Source organism: Ciconia boyciana, chromosome 23 (assembly GCF_034638445.1).
Source record: "Ciconia boyciana chromosome 23, ASM3463844v1, whole genome shotgun sequence".
Classification (NCBI taxonomy): Eukaryota; Metazoa; Chordata; class Aves; order Ciconiiformes; family Ciconiidae; genus Ciconia; species Ciconia boyciana.
In genome coordinates this window covers 7,477,786-7,493,338 of record NC_132956.1, presented here as the reverse complement: position 1 = coordinate 7,493,338, position 15,553 = coordinate 7,477,786, and the positions used below count along the sequence as shown (strand labels likewise).

Genomic DNA, 15,553 nt, shown 5'->3' with positions numbered 1-15,553 from the left:
GGTTAGAAAGAGCTCTTGGAGCAAATCAGCCACCTGCTCCTGGCATCAGTGCTGTGCAGCTCCTGCAAACACAGCTCACAGATGCACCTGACCTTGATCTGGGCAAAACTATAGCAAGCAGCACAGCTGCAAGAGCACCATGTCCCACTGTCCTGGAGAGCTCTCTGGAGAGGTCCCCCACCAAGCTCAGCACCATAACACTGCTGCTCCATCCCCCTGCATCTCCCACCCTGCCCCTGCCCCATGCATGGGGATAGCAACGGGGCTGCCCGTGAGTGAGGGTCGGACCACAGGACAGACAGACGGGGCATGGTCGCTCCCAGCAAACAGGTCGTTGTGAGTTCCTCACTCCCTTTTCCCCAGCTGCATCCTGACTTTCCAGTTGCAGCTGGGTTTAGCAGCCAGCACAGACACACAGAGTCCTTTATCTGGGGTTATATTTCAGCGTCCCAAAGTCTGGAGCCCTTGAAGTGCTGGTTGGGTACTCCTGCCTCCCTATTTATACTCCTCTGCCCTGCCGGAGCCAGCTTTGCCTTCCCCTGCCCTGCTATCTCACAAAAACATTGTTACAAAATAAGCACAGGTCCCGGAGCTATGAACAGGTCTTTATTTGTTGAGGTTTCTTCTCTCCCCCCCCCCCCTTCCTTCCCTTTGAATGAAATTCCTGCCAGCTCTAAGAGAGAGAGAGAGGGAAAGAGTAGAAAGTTTAACTCCTCCCATTGGAGTGTCTCACGCCCCTGCCCAGCCCTTGAAACCCAATAACCAAGATCATTCAACAATGCCTTCCCTTCCCTGGCTGCATCCTTACCACACTCCGACCTGCAGGAGATACCCTGCCCGCTTCGTGCGAGGCAGCGGGGCTGCCCCCCTCCATCCAGCTGAGCCCCGGGGTCGGAGCGAGCCGGCAGCACCTCGCACAGTCCCCGCAGCTGCAGCCAAGGCGAGGATGGACAAGCTCTTCTTCTGGGGCATTCTTCTGGCCTCCTCTGCCCGCTTCCAGACAGTGTCTGCGGAGCAAGGTGCTGCACCCTCATGCCCACCTCAGTGCCACTGCGAAGAGGATGGCATCATGCTCTCGGTGGACTGCTCCGAGCTGGGGCTTTCGGAGGTCCCTGCCAACCTGAGCCCTCTAACAGCTTACCTGTAAGTACAGCCCTCGCTGTTTCTTTTGCAACGCTTTCTCTGGACCCCATCATCAGCTGCAGCTTTCCTCCAGCTTGGAAGTTTGTGCCACATTTTCCTGAAATTAAATTTCCTCTGGAAATTAGAAACAAAACAAAACAACAACAAAAAAGGCAGCTATTACTCCAGGACCTGCCAAGCTAAGCCAGCTCCCCCTCCTCCCTGCGCCCCTCTGCAAATGCTGTTTATATTGCGATGTTATGCATGCTTTGCTTCTTGATTACAGTGGATCAGAGGAGCTGATTTGCTGGGTAGATTCTGATTGTCTGAGAACATAATGGAGTATTTATACTAAGCAATTAGTGCAAACTGCTCTGGGATCCTTCTGTCAAACATTTCAATAGCTGTGATAACTCATGGCTTTTGGGGGTTTGGGTTGAGCTGGCCACCAGCAGTGTCTAAGTTGCCTCTTTGAAATGAATATTAAAGTCTTATAAGAGGTGTGGGGGCTTTGGTAGGTTGTTTGGTTTGGTTTTTTTTAAATTTTAAAATTCTCAATTATCTGAAAGTTTCCCATCCTTTCTGGCATTAATACCACAAAGGGTTAAACTACCACAGGGACTGGTGAGTTCATTTCTAGCCCCAGAGATGGTCTCAGTGGTCTCATCTGACTGAGGATGTCCCCAGGGTGAGCACAGGACTCCGTGGAAGGATCTCGGCGTTGACCAGGAGAGGAAACACCTCTCTCAGGGAGACAAGTTGGCCCTGGAATGTGCTGGGGAAGATGCTTGGTCTGTTTATTTGCAGAAAGTGCTGCAGCCACCAACCTCAGCTGGCCGGCAGATAGGCTGGTAAGGACCTTGGCTTTCCCAGCTAGGGATGCAGCTAAGGTGCTGCCAAGGGAAACCGTGTGTACCACAATCCTTGAGGACAAGTGGTAGCCCCGAGGCAGTGCTGGGGACATTTGTTTTGTGCTCATCGTGCTGAGAGGGTGCTTGTGTCCCGTGATGGCATACAGACCATGTTACTGGTTTTCTGATGTTGCTGGATTGTCCTGAGATGCAGTTACTCAACTGTTAAACCTAAGCACCCTAACCCATTCAGGAAGGGCTTTGCAAAGCCAGGTTGAAGCTGCCACAGCTGGATAAGAGCTTCTCTGCTCATCCTGCTTGCCTGAGGAGCACATTGCTTTGTCTTGTGCCAACCATGGGATGGCCAGAGCTGTATTGGGTCAACTGAGAAAGAAATATGACTGGAAAGGATGATTTTCACTGGAGAGCATGAAAGATGTGCGAATGTGTAATGCAAGCTGTATTTCTCTGGGAGAGGGAACCATAGAGCACTTGTCACATGAGATGCGTCCTGTATAGAGCTATCCCCTCTGCACACACCCTGGGGCTAAGTTTGAAGCCAGCTGCCTATGAGTGAAAAGTCACTACAGGTCTTGAGCATGTCTTGATGGAGGTGGTTAAAAACACGTGGGCTGTAACTGTGGGAGGCTGCAGAGCTTTGCAGCACTGATGATACTGCAAGGACAAGCGGCAGCCCTGTCAGGCACCTACTCCACCTTTGCAGTCATTGCAAGACAGGGCACCCTGCAAGACGGGGCTCTGACTCTGCAGAGAACATGCTGCCCGTCATCTCTGCAGTTGTCCCTTGGGCTGGGAGCTGCAGAGAGCTCCACTGCATGAACCAAGGGACATCTCGATGTTGAATGGTTCTCCTTGCCACATTTACCCTGCCTCGGTGGTCGGAGCAGGTACACAGAGCCCTGGGCTTCGGATCGCTTCTGTATGGACCCCAGTGGGTGGGTGCTTAAAGATGCTCTTGGCCTGGTGCGGCAGGTGACTCCGCGGCTGCTTCTGGCAGAGGTCTGGATTTCGGTGGGACTCGGTCTTCGGGACAGGCCTGCGGTGGCCGCCGCTTTGGGAGCGCGTCCAGTCCTTTGGCCACGGCTCAGCTCCCTCCGTGGGCTGCTCCACCAGCCGGCTTTGCTCACACGGTGGCGCCAATGACAGCCGTTTGCCGGGGATGCACCGGCAATGCCACCTCCCCAGCCCATCACCGTGCCGGAAAAGCCAGGCCGAGGGACCCTCCGGGTGCACAATCCGTGGGGTCGAGCCAGGGAGGTGTTGGAGGGCCCAGAGTTTTCCTCCTCCCCTTAGGGCTGGACCTATTTGGGGAAAACCAGCACATTTGCTGCCTATCCGTTAAACTCTGCTGGTGAATTAACAAATAAGATGTAACAGAGGTAGGAAGGCAGGGTGAACTGGGAATTATTGGAGGAGGACTGGAGAGCTGGTTTTCTCCCTGTTTCTGCCACTACCTTCTTGGGCTACCTTCAGCAAGTCATGTAAGGTTAGTTTCTCAGTTATAAGGTGTGCAGTCAGGGCTGGTTTTTCAAAGCAAATCAGCATAAATTTTGTAGAAAGTATGGGTATTTGGGAGAGATCTAAGCTCTTCATGTAAATTCAGGCTTTAAATCCACATTCAGATATGCAAAGAAATGCCTAGATTTTTTTGGAGAGCTGTAAGTGCTGAAAAGCAAGCCCTGTAATGGCAGTGAGGAGCATGGAGCTGAAGGACAGCTGCTGCCAAAACTTTCCAGCTCCTTTGCTCCATGCTCTGTCTTCTAAGCAAATTACCGGTGCTCCTTTCTGTAAAGAGCAGGACTCCCTCAGGTGCAAAATAAAGGATCCTCATAATAACCTCTGATTAGACACTGCCTCACCACTAATGAGCTCGCATTCATGTCCTGTCCTGACAACGTTGTGCCTCCACCGTGCCTATCTCGCTTCAAGAACCCTGTCCTTGCTCACTCTCGCGCCTCCCTGAACTTGAACCTGATCCTACCCATCCCAAACCAAGCTTTTCCAATGAGGCATCATTGGCAAGCTTGCAGCTATGGTCAGGGAGATAGGAGAGAAGCAAGTCACCTCTTCCCAGGGGTGCCTCTCCAGTAGGCACTTAGACATGCTGGTGTCTTGTTGGCAGCCCTGGAGAGAGCCCAGGCAGCCAGCTCAACTGGGGGTTGTTCATGTTAGGTGACAGGTCCCTGCTGTCTGCGTTGCTCCTGCAGGCAGCGTGAACTCACTCAGGGCTCACGCTGGTTCTAACAGCCCATTTCTCTGGAGCAGCACAGACCATCCCGCCTGGCTCATCACACAGGGGCTGGCAAAGAGCTTCTTAGTGCGTGACATATTTGGGGGGGTGAACTGTGTCTTAGCCTGGCCTTAGAGTCCAGCCATGAAACACTAAAGGTCAGCACACCCTCTCCTATTCAGCTACATCCGGAGACCCTAGGGCCTGTGTTAACCCAAAAGAGCTATTCAGAGAGCAGATTTAAACTTTAGGTGATAAGTCCTGACAGCAGTTTGTCAAATATCACATCTCTGTCCTCCACGGTCACCACCAGTTGCTTTTGGGGCTGGCAACAGAGATGGGCTGGAGGTGATAGGGGGTCTCTGGAGACTACAGAAGCAAGCTGAGAGTGCAGAAGGAGAGTGGAGCTGCAAAGGGGAAGGTTCCTGTGCAGCAGAGAGGAGACTGCGCAAAGGGGCACGGAGGAGGAGGGGCAAATGGGAAGAGATGCTTGGTACTCAGAGTATTAGCTTAGCTTTGACCCCTGGCACCACTGCAAATCCTGTGTGTGACCTGGTTGAGCAACTCCACCTCAGATTCCCTGGGGTATGGAAGTGCCACATCGCATGGGCTGGGGGATTTCAGTCCCCAGCTGTCCCCACGCCCATCACCCACTGCCTGAGCACTGAGAACAGGGCTGTGGTTGGATGCAGGTGCTCAGCACAGCCCTCTGCCCCAGGATGGCATCCTGACCCCCCTCTGCTCCCCTGCATCTGGCTACCAGCCCCTGGCAAGGGGGACTGGTGGCAATGCTGGGGGGTGAAGGGTTACTCTCGATTTGCTGAGGCTGCTCCTGTTTCACCAAAAAAAATTACACCCTGTTGCTGGTGCATGCCAGGTCCCTCACAGGGACATGCTGGCCTGTCCAGCCATTGCTGGCAGGAAATAGGGGGCTCAAAGAAATGGAGTGCCTGTACTAAGCAGAGGACACCCTCAGTAGTACCCACAGATGGAAAGGCAACAGCAGTAGCATCATGGTCACGCATTCAGGTCAGCTGGCCAGACAGCACACACATGCCCTGGCCAACCTGCACACGTATAGGTTGGAAATTCCACATCTTGCAGTACCTTATCGCCAGCCTGGACTAAGGGGACATGGGGAGGAACTGCAAGGATTGCCCAGGATCATAAAATATCTTAGTCAGGAAGACACCTGACTAAGTGTCTCTGATCCACATTCCTGCTCAAAACAGGTCCAGCTTGTGAGGTTGGTCAGGACCTTGTCCAGTAGGGTTTTGAATATCTCTAAGATTTCCTTACCCTTTTCCCATTTTTTACCATCCTCATGGGAAACGTTTAATATCTAATTGCAATTTCCCATGTTCCAGCTTGTGCCCGTTACCTCTCATCCTTCCCCTGCACAACTCCAAGAAGAGTTTGGCTCTGTCTTCTCTACACCCTCCCAGTCGGTAGTTAAAGACAGTGATAACATTCCTCCATTTCTCTTTCTCTTATGAAAACTGATCAAACCTATTTGTATGAGTAGTGCATGGGACATGGGTGGAGCAAGGAGTATTGCGATGTGAGAGAGGGGAACATGTAGGGTAATGGGGATACTGCAGTGGAAGTGAAAAGGATGAAGGGCACAGACCTGTAGGATACCAGACATCCATGGCTCAAAGCTCAGCTGGAGAAGCCATTCCCCTCTTCCCCAGGGTCCCAGGCCCGCACAGCACCATGGAGGGGTCAGGCTCTACCCCTGCTCTGTGCCCCATCCCCAGAAGCATTGGTGACCACAGTATCCTTGTCCCAGGCCCCCTGCACACCTTGCAGTGAAGTCAGGCAGCCACTGCACAGCTCACTGCAGGCAATGTTGTTGCTCTGTCCTGGAAAGCCAGCAAAGACCTGAGGCACAAGACAGGTGATGAGGTTGTCAGGCTGTTGCTGTCACAGCAGGATTCGGGGGAAGAAAGACCAGCAGAGAGTCTGGCTGCTCCTGGATATCACCAGGCATCTCAGGAGGCTGCCCAGAGAGAAAGCTTCTTATTCCCCACATTGTTTCCATTGAGGTGAATGGGATCAGGAGCTCTCAGGTCTGTTCTCACCTTGCAGAGACATTCTGAGCCACTGCCTGGAATTTAGCATCCCACTGGGAGTCTGGGGGCCCCACATCACCCATACTCTCCTCTGAGCTACCCTCTGGGATCAGGTGCCACACGGACCTGTGGTCAGGATCTGCAGGAGGCAGGGATGTCTGACATGAAGCCGGGCAGACACTTCTGTGGTCACACAATGCTGCATCCAGTGCAGGGAAAGAGTGAGTGGAAGATGCCTCTTTCTTGATATTTGCATTTTGTAAGCACCCACAAAACTCTGGGTAGATGAGGCAGCAGGGTTTGAAGGCTGACTACAGAGCTGCAGCTGACACCTGAAGCAAGACACGCAGCAATGCTGAAGGCAGCTCCCCTCAGCCCGAAACCCTCCCTAACTGCCTCCCTGTCTGCCCCAGAGTCTGCCCCTCTGCAGCCCCCACCTTGGGAAAAAGGAGAACAGCCCCCACCACAGCCCCCCTAAATGGGAAGCACCCCAAGAGCTGCCAGAGGAGCCGGGGCACCAGTAGAGGGACAGGACTGGTGGCTGACCCATAGGAGCCTGGGCAGGCATTGCAGCTGTGGGGAGGGGTGTTGGGGTTGAAGGGATGGCTGGGCTTGCAGGCTGACAAGGAGATGGGATGTCCTGCAGGGATGACAAGGACCTCTGCATGCCTTTGGGTATTAGGTGACAGTCACACACCCTGGGGAGACAGAGGCAGCAGCTAAAAATGCAGAGAACACAAAATCCCAATGCAAGGTGTAAACTAAATCCTTCCTGGGGGGCATCCCTGCTCTCCTGCCCCAGGTAATATTGCAAAGAGCAGCGAGTCACCATCCTGTGGCTGATGCTTGCCCAGTGCCAGGGCCCATCTACAGCCTCTTCCTCATGCCATAGTCACCACAGGAGCTCCAACATTGCAACAGGACCCAGCCAAACACACCACAAAGGTGCAGACTCACCCCAAAGAGCTCCCAAATCCTTCCACTTCTCAAGCCGTGATAGAGCACAGGATTTCCAAAGCCACCCCCAGCTCCTGGTGGCCAGACTGATGCACTAAGGGTTGGCTCTCTCCTTGATCTTCTTCCCTGCTGGAAGACTGATGGGAAATGCCACTCCTGCCCCGTACAGCCAGAAGTCCACAGTCTCACCCTCGGAAGTGCCCAGCATGCCTGGGAGAACAGCAGCCATAGCAGGAGCAAGGGGAAACGTTTATGAGCTTGGGGTCCCAGATGTGGGAGATAGGGCTGGTGAGAGGCATTAGAAGAGCTGGGCTCTGACACACACTCTGCAGTGGGTTCATGGGTTTATGTTCACCATTTAACAGCTTTGAGGCACTTTTTTTTTTTTTCACCTCTAAAATATCAGGGATAACAAGAGTTTCCTACCTTCAGGAATTTGGTTTCCTCCAAAGGGGCCCTACAAAGACCATCTGCAGAGCCTGCTGACTCCGTACAGGCACTCCACAAGGACACAGGCATGTTCTGCATCCTTATTGCATCCTTGCCAGCAGGATTTCAAGGGGGCTTTAAGGTCAGGCCACCTGGGTTCAACTCCAATTACCCAGCACCCCAATTACCACCTCAGGGTCTCCTGTGGCTGACAGTGGCTTTTTCCTGGCATGTTGCAATGAAGATCCCGTGGGGGAGCGTCTCCCAGCATTAATGAACGCCAACACCTTGGGATACCCAAGTAGGCTGGGCCAAACCAAGATCTGCCCAAGTCCCAGGTGTCAGGGAGAGCTGCTGGTAATGAGTCTGACACTGACTCTGGCTGGTGTTTCTCTTCTGGAGAAGGCAGATGAAAGCTAACCAGAAGCAGTGTAATTCCTGTCCCTGTGCTTGCCAGCCTGTAATGAGGAGAAAACCAAGCTTTTTCTCCATGAGGAGAAAAACAAACTGAGCAGATTTAGGATTAGGCACAGCTTGGGAGTGGCTTGTGAGAGAAACTGAAAAGCAACCTGGAAAAGCCACAGCTACTGGGCATGTGCTTCCAAATGGCCTTCTGTATCCCCTAGGCATCATGTAACTCTCACCCCAGCCAACAGCTGAAATTTCCCAGTCCCTTGGTGCACAGCAGTGCTCAGAGCACTGCTGGTTTAGCAGTCAGAGAGCAGAGGACCTTCATCCCTGTGTTACTGTCATGAGCCTGATGCTGCAGATGCTGCATGGTGGTGTGCCTGGGCTCGAGGCTCAGGGCAGAGCAGCGGGAACACAGTGAACTCCCCAGCGAGCAGACAAAGTAGTGGTGAAGGAGCCAGTGTCCCAGGAGGACTGGCAGTGCTCAGAGCAAAGCCAGAATTGCAGGACCATTAATAGTGAGGTCAGTCCTAGAGCTGCCTGAAGAGCACATTTGGTGGGATGATTTTCCAAGCAATACCTCATTTCATTGAAAAGGAAAGCTTGATGAAAATGGATCAGTGTTCATGGGACTGTGAATGGGAGAAATGTAGTAACAAGTTGAATCAAGAGAGATTATTTCAATGTTCTCACTTCGTGGTGGCTTTTTAAAAGAAAGTTTCCATTTACATATTTTCACCTGCTGGTGTTAGGTTTACCCGTCGGTGATGTTCACATTGCAGGACTCCAAAATTATCAAAGCAAAGCATCTTGATGTTTCTAAAACACAATATATTGGATTTTTTTGTTCTATACTAAATATTGACATGTTGGCTCTTTGTTCTGGATTCAAGGGAAAAGAAATGTTGAAATCTCTGAATTTCCAATGAGGTGAAACTTTCAGGTTCATGACAGCTCTTCCTATCTCCTCCTGCCTCATCATCTCCCAGCCCCCTTCTCTGCCATAAGCTCTGCTGCCTTTTACCTCTTGATATCATGAGGTAGAAACGCTTTGGGTCCAGCAGTGTTTTGCTTTACTTGGCTGCTGTTATCCCAGTGTGGGTACTATTGGGATTCACAGGATGCTGCGCTCTCCAGAGAGTGGCTGATCCACAAACAAAGGTTGCAGCCCCCAAATGCTTGCAGCTACGACAGGCGGTGCTGCAGGTGATGAGGTGGAGGGCTGTGGCTTTAGTACCACAGGTTATGGCTGAGACCTTCTCAAGATTTCAGTTCAAAAGGAAAGAGGCATCCTTTGCAGGGCTGTTCAGAAGTGGCAGCAGGGTGTCTGGGGTGCTGGATGTGAGCAGATGCCCACTTCTTGGTGGGGCACTGTCTGAGGAGGGCTGTAGGAGATGAGACACAGGATCTGCCCCATCCCAAAGCCAACAGGTGCTCAGGTCTGTCTGTGGGAGAGGGAGCAGACAGACCTTTACTGCACTTGCTTTACAGCTGGCAGCGAGCTCTGCGTTCCCTGGCATGAAGGGAGCAGGTGTACGGACAAGGAGCGCGGTGGGGAAGGCAGCTCAGCGGAGTGGTTAGAGCAAATGTGCATGGGGATGGGGCTGTGCACCACGTGGATAGCCACATGTGACTGCCAGCAAGCCTCCTCCCTCCTTCTTCACTCTGCAAACTGCAACCAGGGCAGCTTGGTTGGGACTGGAGGAGACCAGTCCCTCCCGCTCGTGCTTTGAGGGATGCCCCACTCCTGGTCCCGTCCATCGGAGTGAGCGAGGCTGGGCGGCAGCAGGCACATCGTGTCCACATGCTCCGTTCCAGCTGGCACTGCCATGCAGGGAGCCGGGGTGGGAGGGAGCTGCTGCTCACCTGCCACATGCTCTGGACTTCAGCCGCAGCAGGCTGGTCCTTGCTCACATCCGATCCCGCTTTGCCTCTCCACCATGCCTGTGAGCACCAGCCACAGTAGAGCCCAGCTTTCTGCAACGTCGTGCACTTCCACTGCAAACGCCTTCCTCCATCCTCCCCCCTCTCCTCCCTGCCCGCCCCCAAGGCTAAGTAATATGCCACAGCCTCCCCTCTCTCCCTCCCTTCCTTGAAGAATAAGCTCATAAATCTGCCTAGGGCAATGAAAACACTGAGCTCATGGCCCTTAGATCTGTGCGGGAGGAGCTCTAGCTGGCGATTAAAGGAGTTTAGGGTTTTCTTTGAAAAGCTCTTTGATTCTGGCAGAGGCTCTGGTGCCAAAAGGCAGCAATGGAGCTGCAAATGCCTCTCCCCCTCTGCACCTGCCTGGGTCAGGGAGCAGCAGGAGGGTGGAGGAGGGAAAGGGAAGGGCAGTGCTTCCCGGCTCACTGCAGTGGGGGCTGAGGGACCACCATCACCCCCTCTCAGGGAGGGAGCACCCTCTGCCAACAGCAGGGCAGTGGGTGCTGCTGCCTTTGAGCCCAGACACTTCAGCCGGGGTGCCAAAATGCCTCCACTGCTGTGGAACAAGCTGCTCCCCCAGGTCTTTCTTTGGAGGAGCTGGGCTGGGTCTCAGCGAGCCAGCCACCCATGGGACAGATGGACGCTCCTCCTCTTGGCTGCTCTGAGACAGCTCAGAAGGCATCCAACATGGGCCAGGCTCCTTGGGGACCCTGAAACGGGAAGATGAGCCACCTTCATGTACCACAGGGAAATAGCTCTGGGGGGGCGGAAGGGGCACCAAGGGTAGCCCAATGCTGAGGTCCCTGCAGGCAGCACAGGGCCTTGCCTGGGTGCCAGGGAGCCAGGAGAGGCTGTGGGGAGCCAGAGAGGAGCTGGGGCCAGGACAGAGATCACCACAGCAGTGCTCTGAAAAGCAGTGCGAAGAGACAGGGGAGGACTGTCAGGGCTGGGAGGAGCCTGAGGTCTTGGAGAAGGACTTGAGTTTGGTAGGAGCTGAAGCAGCCTTCACAAAGAAGAGCAGGACCAAGCACAAGCATCTGGTGTTGCAGCCAAGTCAAAACAGAGCCAGGCAGCTGCTGAGTGGAGGCAGCAGCTGTGCCAGTGGTGGGGAGCAAGGGGAGGACACAGCGAAGCTTGGGTGGTGCCTCCAGTCTTGCATGGATGGAGGGTCAAGGACCCAGGAAGGGGTAACGCAAAACCTTTCACAGATCCACCAGCACAGGCTTTCTGCTAGTGATGAAGGAGGGCAGTTCTGCAGTCTCCTCCCCTCCATGGGATGACAGAGGAGTCTCCCAAGGTATCAGCAGCTCTCCATCTCCATTTGCCTTGTTTGCAGTCCTTCCTGTAGCTGTTTAAACCTCTTTGAAGGATTTGGAAATGAAAAGCAGCCCCCATGGGAGTGGAGCAAGTCAGACACACCTGTAAGGGTAGGACCTACTCAAGGGACCTGCTGTCTCTTCTTGTGAGCAGCCACAGGTCCCACTACAAAGAGACCCCAGGGAGACAGGAGAGTTGCCAGGACTGAACATCCCCGTGAGGCACCAATTAGTAATATTCCCCTTCATTCAAATGGAAGCCGTCAGGGCTGTGCATGCCTCAGTGGGAACCACAAGGGTGGAAGGGGAGCGGAAATGTGGTCTCCTCTGCCGAGTAAGGGGTGGGAGAGCAGGGGGGTGCACGCATGGGTGCAGGGAGGGCTGTTGGGAGGATGCCCCACACACAAGTTGAAATATTTTGTAACGTGACGCTGAGCCCTGCAGATCACCAGCCCCTGGGACATTCCCCCTGCCCGGTGCCACCTCCCAGCACCGGCAGTGCCTTGTGCACAGAGCAATGAGTTGAGCCAAGGCCACAGCGGCTGCTGGCAGTGTGACAGCGTGGTCAAGCACCAGGGATCTCAGGGACCTGCAGGATCTGAAGGCACAAACCACCTTCCCAAAGAGGTTATCTGGTTGTAGGGATGACTCTGGGTGTAATTGCACCTTGCAACTTCAAGAGAATTCCCAATTGTGGGCATTTCTTAACCTTAGTAAAGCAAATTTTCATCTTTGCATGCATGAAACCAGCAGGAAAGACATTTGCACTTTTAGACAGAAATTCATCTTCTGTCTTTCCCAGAGAACATGCAAAGAAATTCTGGTTGCAGGGAACAATCTCTGCAATTTTTCCTTACCCCTGTTTCTGCAGCTGTACACCTGGGAGTGTCCCCACCGGCTTGCCAGTACATGGGAGCTGAGAAAGTCAATAGCTGTGTGAGCATTTCCTTGACTTCCCAGGCAGCATTCTGAGTCAGTCTGACTATGGACATGAAAACAGTGCTTCTGCTGCTGCTCAGTCAAGCATCTCCGAGGGGAAGAATTAGGTGCAGAGTCATGTAGCTGCACTGTAAGGCTTTCTTCTCCCTGTACATAGGGGCATGGAGTTGTCAGATATTGTCCCAAGCTGTTGTCCCAGATATTGTCCCAAGGCTCTGTCCCAAGACTGGGAGGTCGCCTGGCTGAGCAGCATGTGCCCCAGGTACCAAAGGACAGAGACATACCTTTAGGGTCAGGTGTGCTATATTTGCAGAACCAAAGGTATCACAACCAAGACAGGACCTTGATTATAGGTGCAGGTAAGAGTTTTATTGTTGCACTAATTTCCTGTGGCAATGAGTTCCACAGGTTAACGAGGTACCTGTTGCACAGAGTGGTTTTACATGTGCTCTGGCAACAGCATATGGGGCTTTACTAGTGCAGGGGCAGCCTTGCTATACATGCTGTCTTTAACTTCGCTTCAGCTCAGGGCCAAAACATCAGGTTCTTGTGCGGCAGGTTGTGTTTTCAGCTGCAGTCCTGCGCAGGGAAGTGCCTGTCAGTTAAGGTATTGTTGTGCTTTCATGTGGTGTGAGACAGCACAAGATTTATTAGTGACAAAAGCATGAATGCTGGAAGCCTTGATTTATTGAAGAAGGGGGAGAGGAAACATGTTGCAGCCCATGCTGGTTAGTGTGGTGTGTCTGAGATGAGCTAGCACACGCTGTGAAAACTGCCCTGCTCCTCCATGAGGTGCTCTGGCTCATCTGGTGATACCATGAGGTAGACCCACTCCTTTTCCAGGGGACGACTTTCCACTGACCTTCTTGCAGATGCTTTGAGGAAAGGGCTTCTCCTAGATAGAGGGACTCAAAGATTCAGACTTTTAAGAACAGACGGGTGCCCCATGAGCTTTGGCTCCCTTGTATGGTGTAGGTGAGAGATACAGAGGACTGGAGTGCAGCACGAGAAACATGGACTGTTTTCTAGCTCTGTCCCAACCTTATGGTTTACCCAAAACAAATGCTCTCCTTTTCCTGTGCCTCAGTCTCCCCATCTTTAAAGCACTACTAATAAACTCTTCTCTAATGTGCTTTGAGATCAACTGGTTGAAAAAGTGCCATAGAAGAGTTGGAGACTCTCAGCACTTTTCAGCCACATGTCTGGACCTCTTGAGCTAAAATACCTTTTAAATGTTTATTTAAAAATTCTTGAGCTTTACATTTGTTCAGCCACAACATGAAGAAAAGCAATACTAAACTCTCAGATTTGTAGCCTGCCTTTCATGTCCACTGACCTCATCACTCCTTGCTTACGGATGCAGCCACAAGTCAGTGCAGCTACTGAACTCCTCCTCTGGAGCCGCATCCAGCAGCTGTTTAAAAGCTCGTGGGCAGCACTGGTGAACTCCGTAGAGGAAGTGAACCCTGCTGGTAAACTGCAGCTTGGCCAGAGCTTTTGTAAACCCCAGTTCTTTAATCTAATCTGTTTTCTGTAGGAAGCTACCTTGCTTTTAGCATACTTCTTCCTGAACATATGGGAGTAAATAACAGCTATTCCAGCTCTTTGGCTAAACCAAAAAAGGAGGGGAAAGACTGGCTTGGGTTAAACAAATAAATTTTTTTTTCAGGTTTCCCAAGCAATTAAAACTAAACCAAACCAAAACAAAACATGTTTGCTCTGGGTATCCCTGAAACATTTTGCTTTGACCCAAAAAAGAACACTTTGTTTCATTTTTGAGTTACTTGAAAATCTTTAAACCCTTTTAAAGAAAGATCTTACAATGAAGTTCCACCATCTGCCCCCCTTCTTTTTTCAGTGGAGCATAATTTTTCTGTCAATTTACTTTTGACTGAAACGCTGTGGGTTCTGCCTGACCTGGAAAGTCACCCAGCTGAGCTTGTGCCATCACTTGTTTTTCCTTTCAACACCGTTTCCATCTTTTCACCTCCCACTGTACAGACACACGGGTCTCATGGGAGCATCATCCTCATCCCATGGCTGCGCTGACTTTCCAGGGATACTAGAGAGTGGCTGGGAGAGGGGAGGAAAAAATCCACGAAGGCTCCTTTCGGCTTCAGAGAGCTCCTCTGGCTCTTCTGACTATCTCTGGCTACTGCCAAGGCACCTTCGAAACACCTTTGAAACGTCTCCAGCATGTTGGACACCATGACTGGGCTGGAGGGGAAATCCACATTCCCTTTGAAGTCTGGATACTTGAGCAGTCTTAGAATTATAGGGCTGTAATATACAGGAATGTGTGGGGCTGTAATTGTGACTTAGATCCTTGGATGAAAGGTGCTATGTACATACAAAAGGTATTATTATTATTGCTATTATTATTACTATTATTATTACTATTATTATTATTATTATAGGGCTGCAATATGTGGATTGGAGATGAAAGTAGTACCAAAAGATCCTGAAATACGAGATGTGTCTTAAGGAAATTTCAGCTTGGAATTAGGTTTTGTCTACATGGGGGAAGTAGAGCCGGCTGGCTCCCCTGCACTGACAGCTCTGGGGCTTTCATGGAAGAAGTCCTGTATGCAGGCATGATTCCCAAATCCAAGTTGCTGTGACTGTTAGAAGGGTGTCTCCAGGAGGAGCTATTCTAGAGCAGTTTTTGCAGAAAAAATGACATCAGACATTTTCACCATTCTTTGAAACACTCTGATTGCTGCCAGGCAGACTGTAGACATCACAAAATACGTCCCTGGTGCTTGAGCCGTCCGGTATGAGAAGTACAGGAACTGGTGACTCTTAGCAGGGCTTAGAGGCTGGGGGGGAAACTGGAGCAAACTCCCAGTGTCACTGAGCAGCAGAGAGAGCTCATGTGCGTGTTGATCCTCCTGCACTCCAGCAGAGGCGGGGCCAGATCCAGCATCCTGAGCTCATCATCCTCTTTCCAGCCATCAATCACATCTCTCCCTGAGCAGCCTGGAAGCAGAGCATGAAGGAAGAGAGGGATCAGCTTTGATCCTTCATAGTGTCTGTGGCTCTGCATAGCCTTCGCCATCAGCCTCAAGTTGTTTCTTCTTCTGCCCTGTTCTGCACTCACATGTCATTAACAAGAGGGGACTTAAGTGAAGCCAGGCGCTGAAGTAGGACTCCCCACAACAGCATCCGTGGTGATTTTCTCCTGTGTCACAGGCTCTGCAAAGCATCAGGTTTCACCCTAGTGTGCAGCTCCAGCTGCCTCTCCTGGGGAAGGTGGGGGGAGTATTTAATCTGCTCTGA

The 15,553-nt window shown here is 51.9% G+C and overlaps 1 protein-coding gene across 1 annotated transcript in view; it reads left to right on the top strand.

The window, feature by feature from the left end:
• The first annotated feature begins 757 nt into the window (after nt 1-757).
• Nucleotides 758-15,553, top strand: part of LGR6 (leucine rich repeat containing G protein-coupled receptor 6) — a 149,791-nt gene continuing 134,995 nt past the window's right edge. Inside the window, exon 1 of the mRNA XM_072844634.1 lies at nt 758-1,143. Coding sequence (XP_072700735.1) covers nt 779-1,143 — 365 coding nt within the window. The 5' untranslated portion in view covers nt 758-778. The remainder of the gene's footprint in view (nt 1,144-15,553) is intronic.